The 11983-nt window shown below is 40.1% G+C and overlaps 1 protein-coding gene across 4 annotated transcripts in view; it reads right to left on the reverse strand.

Moving 5' to 3' along the window:
- Positions 1-51: 51 nt before the first annotated feature.
- LOC111969723 (synaptotagmin-2-like) overlaps positions 52-11983 on the reverse strand; it is a 78737-nt gene continuing 66805 nt past the window's right edge. For all 4 annotated transcript variants that reach the window (XM_023995933.2, XM_023995934.2, XM_023995935.2 and 1 more), the window contains 4 exons: positions 6078-6245; positions 5785-5902; positions 4632-4765; positions 52-4344 (listed from right to left, as the gene is read on the reverse strand). In XM_023995933.2, coding sequence (XP_023851701.1) covers positions 4129-4344; positions 4632-4765; positions 5785-5902; positions 6078-6245 — 636 coding nt within the window. In that variant the 3' untranslated portion in view covers positions 52-4128. The remainder of the gene's footprint in view (positions 4345-4631; positions 4766-5784; positions 5903-6077; positions 6246-11983) is intronic.

Consider the following 11983-nt stretch of genomic DNA (forward strand, 5'->3'; position numbering starts at 1 on the left):
TGAAAATATAATATAACAATTATATTGGTTTACAAACCACGCAAGACAAGCATACGTAAAAGACCTTTATTTCCTATGATTACTTTGATAACATATAGATACGTCTGTGGAGACATTCCATGTTTTGGTTCCCTTGAGGTTCTTAATAATATCACATTGACTGATATATTGATACAAGAGCTGGAAGATTTGGAGTCTTTTTGCTGGACAACAACATGTTTGTTGGTAGGGAAAGAAATCATGCAATCCACAAAAGGCACAACTACTGACACACACACACACATACGCACACCTCTACAATGAGACAAAAAACAATCAAGTTCAAGCATTTCCCTTGTCCATGTTGTTGAATAGTATAGAAGGAGAGGAGGGAGTGAGGAGAGGCTGAGGGGAACAGTTCTTTGGAAGTCTTGAAGTATGGTGGCCATGGAGGATCAAAACGCTATGCATAAAGAGGAACCATTTTTCTTTTTTAAGCAGCAAGGTCGGCGGTATTGCATTGTGAATGTAGCTCTGCACTGTTTGGGTCCGCCCCATACTCAAAAGAGTTCCATAGACCCAGGAAGACAGGGATTTTGTTGCCTGCATTGCAGTAATTTGAAGAAAAAAAACTCATTTTCTGTTGTTCACTGAGAAACCGCGAGAAGAACACAGGCGCTATTGGTCCTATTGCAAAATACAACTTTTAAAATAGACAGAATAATGGTCTATAAAACAATCATTATCAACCCAAGCATACTCAATAAGGAGGGATATGGAAAACAACAGTATTCATTCATCGCCACAATTAAACTCGTATTTTGAGTAATAACTGCATAACTGGAATGGAGGTTGTACTGTATGTGTTATATAAATCAGATATATACTTGCAATCAGTGTATTAAGAGCATGGAAAAATGAACGTAATTTTGCAATCGAGTAACATTTCACTCTTTTTCTGCTATTGGCTCTTTATGCTAGCCTAAAACATTGTTTTGCACGCCATGTGCAAATTATACGAACGACTGAAGGTTCATTTAAACTTTTTCCAAACATAGGTATGTATATGATCATCCCAAAAAGCCAAGCAGTCATTTGATTTAATAAATGCAGAGGCATGTATATCTTACAATATTAACTCAGTCATGCCAATAATGTTGGCAAACATAAGCGCTATTATCATGTTAAGTACCTATATATAAGCAAAACACATATTATATAATGTGAGGTGAAAATCCAACAGAGCTGGCACAGGTGATTATATAGAGGAACAAATATAATATAATTCACATATAAATATACATATTCAGTAGATCATTTTTAAGCTATTCTGTCATAGGAAAGTGATAAAGTCTGAACCAGCCACTCTGTTAATATCTCTAAGGTTTTTATATGAGTAGTAATATACCTTTGCTCAGAGTATGGATACCTAAGAGGTGTTTTAGGCTTGGTTACTAACCTCACAGATGAGCTCTAATGTTTCAGTGCTCAAGTTGTATGGCTTTTCTTCTTATTTCGATCAACATACTAAAAAAGACACATTGAACTGTTATATGAAGCATCGAATGACAGCAAGCAGAGGTCTACTCAGGGTACAAATATATAAGAGGTATTGAAAGAGGGCTACAAGTCCATGCTTTGACTTCTATACAGTGAGTTATGAACCTGTCACTAAACAGTCTAAGGAAGGTCTAGTACTTGGACTTACATTTGTGTAGTACCATCATCTGACTTAGTAATGGGCCAATACTGGTCAACCCAACACAACAGATACAAATAATTTTTTTGATAAGGCAGTTACTACAACCTCTGGCAGGATAAACGAAGGAAACACTTATGGCACATATAATTACAAAGCAAGAGAGCTCGTGAATGTTGTCCTTTTGCAATAAATACACAATAAATCATGGCCATCAAAGACCATGCACACATACAAGTGAATGCAGGACATGTTGGTAATATTGCATTTTTACTTGTAGTATATAGTAAAATATTTAGGGTTGACCACAGTAGACGGATTGAAAGGATTATACAATTAACACATACTAAAAACAAGCATGCAACGTTTTGGTCTGCTAAATGAATACCCAGACAGTAAAAATCAACACTTGAATTCCAGGCAAGAAAATAGCCTTTAAAATCCATATACTATGCAGACATACGTTAAGTCCCATAGCCTTTAGGGAAAATACATAAAATGTGCAGTCAATGCATATTTTCTCTCCATTTTATTATCAAAAAGACATTGGACACAAACACACACACAATATAATTATGATTTCTCTTTAAAACATGCCGATATTTACAACATTGTATAGTTACATGCTGCGTTAACAAATTTGCTCGATGCATAATGTTTACAGAAGGAAGAGAGAGAGGGAGGCAAAACTACAATGGACTTATTTGCATTCTAACGTTCACCCTCCTTTCAGTTTGATTAGCTTCTATACAATGGCCTCTTGGACATCAACATCATAGGATGTCTGAATGAACAACGCCCTTGGGAAAAACAGGTTTGAATAAACAGCGGACAATGCACAATGTTTCAGTACTTTGGCATCTTACAGTAAGGGTTACATACTAAGCAGGTTGCTGATGAGCGTGTGGTGCAAAAGCCAAAGCCATTGACATGAAGGTTTGCACAAAGCATAAATCATGCTTACTTTACTCTCGTTTGTTTCATGCAAAAGCTGCATTTGTATGTACCGGTTGCTTGATGATTACCTTTTCATCATTATAATGTGAGCATCCAAAAATGGAATGAATACCCACACTACAGTCATCCTCAGCTGAGAGAAATAGACTTTGGGCCTCATGCAAGCACACATTTTAACTGAGGAAACATCCCCTCCAGTATGTTTGTATCAGTCATTTCAGAGATGCACAGTGATTTACAATTCACAGGCAGTGGCTGTAACAAGCAGATGGTCCCATTTTATAACATATGCCCCTTTCATCTTGATAGCACTAATGCCAAAAATGAATTCACAATCGTGTACAAGGTGTAATGTTGTTTTAGTAGAATGTGATTCCTCGTTTTTCTTTATTTTCTTGAACATAAATCCTCAACATTTTGTATCTTTGACTTAAAATAGTAAAGGGTCAAATGTGTTTTCAACGACAGAGATKAATTATTTCGTCATTTTTACTTTGGCCATGGATAAGTAAACACATTTACATCCAAGGGGTCAAAAAAGGTCTGCAACACATTGGCAGTTTCCTTGGACTGTGTCATTATGACTTTTGCCAGGTATACAGTTTACCTCAGTGCATAATTAAGTTGAGAGCCTAATGTACTTCACCAAACTGTTTCATCAAAAAGGCACCCATGAACTCCTCCCAGACTGTGTATCACTCGGAAAGCCGTAACTGCATAGAAATTATGTTTGATTAATAATCATTAACTGCAAAGTCAAATGTCATTTTTGCCACAATATGGCTCTCTCTCATATGTATGGGAATACATATAATAATAATAATATCATTAGAATAACAAAAAAACATTGCATTGTGAAGTTCTGTTAGAAAGACATTCTGGAATGGATTGCTGCATTGTATTAACTTTATACCTAATACCATCTCACCTAAACCCTTTACATAAGAAGATTTCAAACGGTTCGGTATGAGACATCTCTCAATATTCAGTCTACTGCAAGATATGGCACACTTATGGTTTGAGAACAAGATATATGCTATTAAGAATCGGTTTGGCATGGCTTATGTAGAGCAGTGAGAGCATAAGTAAAGCATGCATAATGTTCTATAAACTAAATGAAGAAGCTATAACCATCATTACTTTCATTGAGCCTTTCTCTAAGCATTCATTATCAGCATCTAAGCATCTGGTGCTAAAACGCATGCTGACATGAAACACAGATCCATTTATCAATCAATCGATCAATCGTTCAATCTCCCTCTTCTCACAATACACTAGATATGTGAAATGCTATGATGTTGAAAAAGGGTTGTTTGTGTTCTTCAATTTAACTATGAATACGCTGATATTTTAGATGTTTCTTGTTTTGTTCAGTGTTTCAAGTAGACATGACAGAATCATGTGCAAGTCATGAGTTTCATGCAGTGTAGGAGGGTTGGGGAGGGAGGGTTTCTGAGTTGGTTAGTTGGTAATCAAATCGGCCAAGTTGGTTTTTACTTTTTTGCATTTAAACCTGCCAGCGCCGCATCTATATCCTCCTCCTGTTGTAGTGGATGCCACTGGGCAATGGGACGCCTGGGGTTAGAGAGCATGTCAGACCAATGCTTCAGACCAGGGCCCGTTGCCTTGCTTCCCACAAATATCTTCCCAATGGCGTCATTCTTGCCAATCTTGTCATAATCAAATACTGTCACCACCACCAAGATTTTCTAAAGAGGAAAGAGAGAGAAAACATGTTTATAGTAAATTGTGCATGTGTGCACTCACATAATCACGTAACCATTCATATGCAAGCCTCATACAGTAGGTATTAAACCACTAGTGCTTAAAATAGGGCTTAAGATTTTCTTTCCAAATGTAATTGCTGTAAGCATCAAAGCATAACACAAATCTAAATGTGGTTGTAGGCCTACAGAAAGAAAATAACACCACTTCAACAAACTGTATGAAAAAAAGATCAATCCTTTGCTCGTCAAATATGTAAAGTGTTCTATACCTGCATCATGTCCATTGGGATCTCAAAGCTGAAGGACTCGTTGTAGTACGGATTCAGAGTGTTCTTTTTCACCGTGGTCTTCTTCTTCTTCAGTTTCTTGCCGCCCTGCAGCAACGCGATCTTCACATAGGGATCTGCAAAGAAAGACCAGCAGATATGTAATCACTCATTTCATGTTTCATTGCATTGCTTCGGTAGAGCAAAATTGTGATGTGATATGAGTTGCTTGCTAATTAGACAAATAATTCAGAGAGCTCATTAATGTAACATACAGTAATGCYATGTCTGCAAATAAATCAGAGGCCCTGCATCACTGAGATGTTTAATTAATGGCAGATTGGCATGCCTGCTTGGTTGGAAATAATCTATTGTTATGTCCAGTGGTTTGCCCTACCAGACAGTCCACCCACAAGCTTATTTTTAACAGCAGACACACTAGACATTTTTRCCCCCAAATTGTACCCAAATAGGGTTATTTGACTTGTGACCCTTTTTGGGGCTTTGTAGACTACTTTCTTGAAGGTGCTATGTAGAACCGCCTATTAAAGGTTCTATAAAGAATCAGTTCTATCATGAGATGTTTCAAATAGCATAATAAACATTTCACCTCTGTAACAGTTATCTACAGGCAATTAGTATATGATATGTATGATGATGAAGGTAATCAGTTTTTAACATTGTTATGCTACTGTGTTGTAGTATGGCGTTGATCATGCTGAATTACTCTCACCTGGGAGTTGTATCAACCTGACTCAACCATGTCAAATGATGAAGTTAGTCCAAAAATATAAACTCGAATATACTTGCAGACCCTTCTCATTGATGGTATCGGACTAGCCACCTCAACAGAACCCATGAATATAAACACACAGACACAATACAGGTAGAATAAAACAACAAAATAATAGGCACCACACAGTAAGTGAAATAATGCAACATAAAGAACAGGAATTAATAATTACCCAGAAGCATCTAGCGAAGGACTGCTTCAATATTGTAAAGATCAAATTGGAAGGGAAGGGTTCTAAATCGAGAAAGGTTCTTTGAGAAGACATGGTTCTACATAGAACCATCACTCACTGCAAAGAACCTCTCAAGAACCCTTTAAGAATCTCAAGAGTAAACTGTACGTCCAGTGGAAGTCTTAACGTACCAGACAGTCCACCCACGTCCATCTTCTTGAGGTTCTTTGCCTCCAGGATACAGACAGTGAGTTTGCCAGCGGTGGGCACGTAACGGAGAGAGATACAGATGTCTCCCAGCTTCTCAGGCTGCATGGAGATTAAGGACAGAGAGAGGGCAAGCACAGAGAGAACAACGACACAGAGAGGGAAAAAATATAAAACAATTGTCAGAGTTTGGCTGTTGTTACTTCTGATGGGGCAACACTCCCGTCCAACGACTAGCTTAGTTGAATAAATCAACTTGTTTCTTTTCAGCTCATACCTCCTCTTTGTCTGCACTCTCCAAATCCTTCCATTCTTCGATGGGCTGTCCCAGGTCAATGGTGTTCATSGGGATCTTCACCTCTCCAATGATGTCATGCTTGGAGAATCGGTCGTAGTCAAAGACCGACATCACCAGGGTTTTCCCACCGAGCTCATCATACGGTAACTGATGAAGGAACACATCAACAACAACAACAACACCACAACACAACAACAACACAACTTAATTATTAAGTCTGAATGTAAAACCACATGTCCCTCTTTGTAAATGTCCATACTTTATGTCTCACTATGTCCACACTCACAATATGTGCTATCAATAAAACATTATTATTATTATTTATTTTTTAAGTAAACATAAACATATATTATTTGGTGCCATGGGCTGCTGGCAAGACATTGATTGCCGATACATTAGTAATGCAGCACAATGGCAGCCAACATACACAGAATAGGACAGGCAGAAAATGGGTTAGGTTGGATTATAATGTGTAGCTTGGTTTTTACTTGGAAAACATCTAAGGAGATATCCTTTATTCAGCTCTAAAGCATTAAAGCATAATTATGGTATACAATATGGGTTCTGTTGATTCTATCCAGCCCTTGCAGACCTGGAGTATAATACATTATAGCATGTTTAGACATTCCCTTTCCTGTGGTAAATTGGCTCACTGACAAATATAAATAAAAATACATTCTAAAGAGGTTTGGGGTCAATTCTTATTTGAGTTGCGAATTGCTCTTTAATTCCAATTAAATTATTCAATTTGAATTCAATTACAATTGGCCACACCACACAGGGAGCAGCATTTGAATTGAAATCGAATTAAAGGAAGTAGAACTTTATTCAATGAAACTCATGTGGCATACTTATTCTACACATATCCATAAAAATGCTTATTTTGACATCATGTATGGTTACCAATACCATATAGCGTAAGGTTTAAAACTCAATCTCCTAAAACAATATAAAATAAACAGTGGTCTGGAAATATTCTAAGATCATGTTGTGGGTTGTCTATAATGATTCATAATTCCCTTAATGTCTTTAAATAGCACATAAAATATATGCGTTTCCCAGAATGCTAATGCATCAAACACTGCAGTATAGAAGGGAACAATCTAACATCTGGGTCATTCCGCCAATTTGGTGCCTTTTGAGAAGTGTAATTTGGTCCCCAAAAACATTTTTTTTTTCACCTCAATTTAACATTCTGTTATAAAGAGCACAGATTCAACATAATACAAACACGCTACAGTAAGAGAATATTAAGTGACAAATAAAGTAACAGGGTTGACTGTAACAGGGTTGACTGTAACAGTGTTGACGATTTCATATGAAATGGAAGCTTGTTGTGTGCAACGGGGAGAGGCAATTGGATGCAAGCTTACATGTGTATTTATTTATTGTTAAAACATGCCTAGCCTGTCTATCTATGGGTAACAGGTTTGACGTGTTATGCTCGACCCGCTCATTTTCCCAGCACAAAACACTAGGAAAGGACTAAAAAGAGTAGAACCAGCTCACCTGCTTTTACACTCTGATTTGACTATTAGATGTGCAATGTTTCTGTAGAAAAAAACTACCATCATGTTAAAACGACAATTCAGTTCACGGAACAGGGTTGACCGTAAAGCGCAACTGAAGGCAATAAACAACTTCTCTGATAGAAAACGGCCTATGTGTCATCAATATAAGTCAGAAACATTTATTCTAGTGTCCAAATTTACTACAAAGTGTAAATAGGATCGTTTTGTTCATAATGTCAGTCTCGTCCAAAACAGTGTTTAATGAGCAACAGACAAAACACATGCGGAATCAGTCGCTCTTTGAAGCTGCAATCCGTAGCAGTGAAACTGCCACGTCCGTTTGTGATATTACAACAACAAAGACGTTACTTCCAACAACATCATTGCACATCATTGCACGTGCGGAGTATCTACCACGATTTTTTTCTACCACGATGCTGGATGCTCATTTCCTCAAAACAAAAGAATAACAGTTGCGCCTGGGACGGTCAGTGGCACTTTTTCACCTATCGTGGATCTAAAATGAGAGGCAGACATAAATGAATCACATGAAATACTGTCAGTAAAATCCTGAGAATGAGACTTTCATGTTTCACGTCTCAGTTGAATTGGTTTGAAGTGCTTTGAATTAAATTATACACTGGGCGTACCAAAACATTACGAACACCTTCCTAATATTGAGTTGCACCCCATTTTGCCCTTAAAACAGCCTCAATTCCTCTGGGCATGGACTACAAGGTGTCGAAGGCATTCCACAGGGATGCTGGCCCGTGTTGACGCCAAAGCTTCCCACAGTTGTATCAAGTTGGCTGGCTGGCCTTTGGGTGTTGGACTATTCTTAATACACTATGGAAACTGATGCGCGTGAAAAACCCAGCAGCATTGCAGTTCTTGACACACTGAAACTGGTGTGCCTTGCACCTACTACCATACCCTGTTCAAAGACACTTCAATATTTTGCTTTGCCCATTCACCCTTTGAATGGCACACACACAATCTGTCTCCATTGTCTCAAGGCTTAAAAATATTTTTTAAACTGACTGCTCATCTTCATCTACACTGATTGAAGTGGATTTAACAGGTGAAATGAATAAGGGATCATAGCTTTCACCTGGATTCACCTGGTCAGTCTGTCATGTCTATCACTAATGGAGCCAAAGGAGATGGCTGCCGTGTAATGGGCTCCTAACCAATTGTGCTATTGTGCGTGTTTTTTCGCATTATTTGTAACTTATTTTGTACATAATGTTTCTGCCACCGTCTCTTATGACCGAAAAGAGCTTCTGGATATCAGAACAGTGATTACTCACCTTGTAGTGGACAAATATTTTTTTTCGGACACAAAGGATTTACTTCAGACACCGGCCCAAATCCCCGTCATTCGCAGGAAAAAGAGACGGAGATATCGGGGACGTAGGTTGGGGTGCCTTGTAAGGATCCGACAGCTAATGGGTAATCCGCCTCTACCATCAGTCCTATTAGCCAATGTGCAATCATTGGATAAAAAAATTGATGAGCTCCGATCAAGACTAACATACCAACGAGACCGTAGTATCTTATATTTCAACGAGTTGTGGCTATAAGACGACATAGATAACATACAGCTGGCTGGGTTTTCCATGCATCGGCATGATAGAACAGCTGCCTCCGGTAAGACAAGGGGTGGCGGTCCGTGTCTATTTGTAAATAACAACTGGTGCACGAAATCTAATATTAAGGAAGTCTCGAGGTTTTGCTCGTCTGAGGTAGAATATCTCACGATAAGCTGTAGACCACACTATTTACCAAGAGAGCTTTCATCTATTTTTTTCGTAGCTGTCTATTTACCACCACAAACCGATGCTGACACTAAGACCACACTCAAACAGCAGTATAAGGCCATAAGCAAACAAGAGAATTCTCATCCAGACGCGGCACTCCGAGTGGCCCAGGGACTTTAATGCAGGGAAACTTAATAAATCCGTGCAACTAGAGAAAAAAAAAAACTCTAGACCACCTTTACTCCACACACATAGACGTGAACAAAGCTCTCCCACGCCCACCATTTGGATAATCTAACTATAACTCTATCCTCCTGATTCCTGCTTACAAGCAAAAACAAAAGCAGGAAGTACCAGTGACTCGCTCAATACGGAAGTGGTCAGATGACGCAGATGCTAAGCTACAGGATTGTTTTGCTAGCACAGACTGGAATATGTTCTGGGATACTTCCGATGGCACTAAGGGGTATACCACTTCAGTCACTGGCTTCATCAATAAGTGCATCGACGTCGTCGTCCCCTCAGTGATCGTACGTACATACCCCAACCAGAAGCCATGGATTACAGGCAACATCCGCAATGAGCTAAAGGGTAGAGCTGCCGCTTTCAAGGAGCGGGATTCTAACCCGGACGCTTATAAGAAATCCCGCTATGCCCTCCGACAAACCATCAAACAGGCAAAGGGTCAAAACAGAACTAAGATTGAATCATACTACACCGGCTCCGACGCTCGTCGGATGTGGCAGGGCTTGCAAACTATTACGGACTATAAAGGGAAGAACAGCCACGAGCTGCCCAGTGACACAAGCCTACCAGACGACTTAAATGACATCTAAGCTCGCTTCGAGGCAAGCAACAGTGAAGCATGCATAAGAGCACCAGCTGGTACGGTCGACTGCGTCATCATGCTCTCCGTAGCCGATGTGAGTAAGACCTTTAAACAGGTCAACATTCACAAGGCCGCAGGGCCAGACGGATGACCAGGACGTGTACTCCGAGCATGCACTGACCAACTGGCAAGTGTCTTCACTGAAATGTTCAACCTGTCCCTGACCGAGTCTGTATCACCAACATTTTTCATGCAGACCACCATAGTGGCACCCTGTGCCCAAGAACACCAGGGTAATCTGCCTACATGACTACCGACCCGTAGCACTCACGTCTGCAGCCATGAAGTGCTTTGAAAGGCTGGTCATGGCTCACATAAACACCATTATCCCAGAAACCCTAGACCCACTTCAATTTGCATACAACCCCAACAGATCCACAGATGATGCAATATCTATTGCACTCCACTCTGCCCTTTCCCACCTGGACAAGAGGAACACCTACGTGAGAATGCTATTCATTGAGTACAGCTCAGCGTTCAACACCATAGGACCCTCAATGCTCATCACTAAGCTAAGGACTCTGGGACTAAACACCTCCTTCTGCAACTGGATCCTGGACTTCCTGATGGGTCACCCCCAGGTGGTAAGGGTAGGTAACAACACATCTGCAACGCTGATCCTCAACACGGAGGCACCTCAGGGTTTCATACTCAGTCCCCTCCTGTACTCCCTTTTCACCCATGACTGCATGGCCAAGCACGACTCCAACACCATCATTAAGTTTGCCGACAACACAACAGTGGTAGACCTGATCACCGATAACCATGGGACAGTCTATAGGGAGGAGGTCAGAGACCTGGCAGTGTGGTCCCACGATAACAACCTCTCCCTCAACGTCATCAAGACAAAGGACATGTACATGGACTACAGGAAAAGGAGGGCCGAGCACACCCCCATCTCAGGAGACTGAAAAAATTTGGCATGGGTCCCTAGGCCCTCAAAAATTTCTACAGCTGCACCATCGAGAGCATCCTGACTGGTTGCATTACCGCCTGGTATGGCAACTGCTCGGCCTCTGACCCCAACCCATTACAGAGGGTAGTGCATACAGCCCAGTACATCACTGCCATCCAGGACCTCTGTACCAGACGGTGTCAAAGGAAGGCCCTAAAAATTGCCAAAGACTCCAGCAGGCCAAGTCATAGACTGTTCTCTCTGCTAACTCACGGAAAGTAGTACCGGAGCGCCAAGTCCAGGTCCAAAAGGCTTCTTAACAGCTTCCACCCCCAAGCCATAAGACTCCTGAACAGCTAATCAAATGGCTACCCYGACTATTTGCATTGACACTCCCCCCATTTTTACACCACTGCTACTCTCTGTTTATTATCTACGCATAGTCACTTTACCTCTACCTACATGTACATGTTACCTTAATTATCTCGACTAACCAGTGCCCCCGCACATTGACTCTGTACCGGTACCCCCTCTATATAGCCATGTTACTGTTATTTTATTGTTGCTCTTTAATAATTTGTTATTTTTCTATTTTCTTCTTTATTTATTACTTCAATTAATTTTAGTATTTCTTAACACTTAGTTTTCTTAAAACTGCATTGTTGGTTAAGGGCTTGTAAGCATTTCACTGTAAGGTCTACACCTGTTGTATTCGGTGCATGTGGCAAATCCAATTTGATTTGATTTCATGGAAAGAATTCCTAGTGTTTTGTACACTCAGTGTACTTCCTTCAATTCAAATTTAACTCAAATTCTGCTTCCTGTGGGGT

This window comes from Salvelinus sp. IW2-2015, linkage group LG11, assembly GCF_002910315.2.
Source record: "Salvelinus sp. IW2-2015 linkage group LG11, ASM291031v2, whole genome shotgun sequence".
Classification (NCBI taxonomy): Eukaryota; Metazoa; Chordata; class Actinopteri; order Salmoniformes; family Salmonidae; genus Salvelinus; species Salvelinus sp. IW2-2015.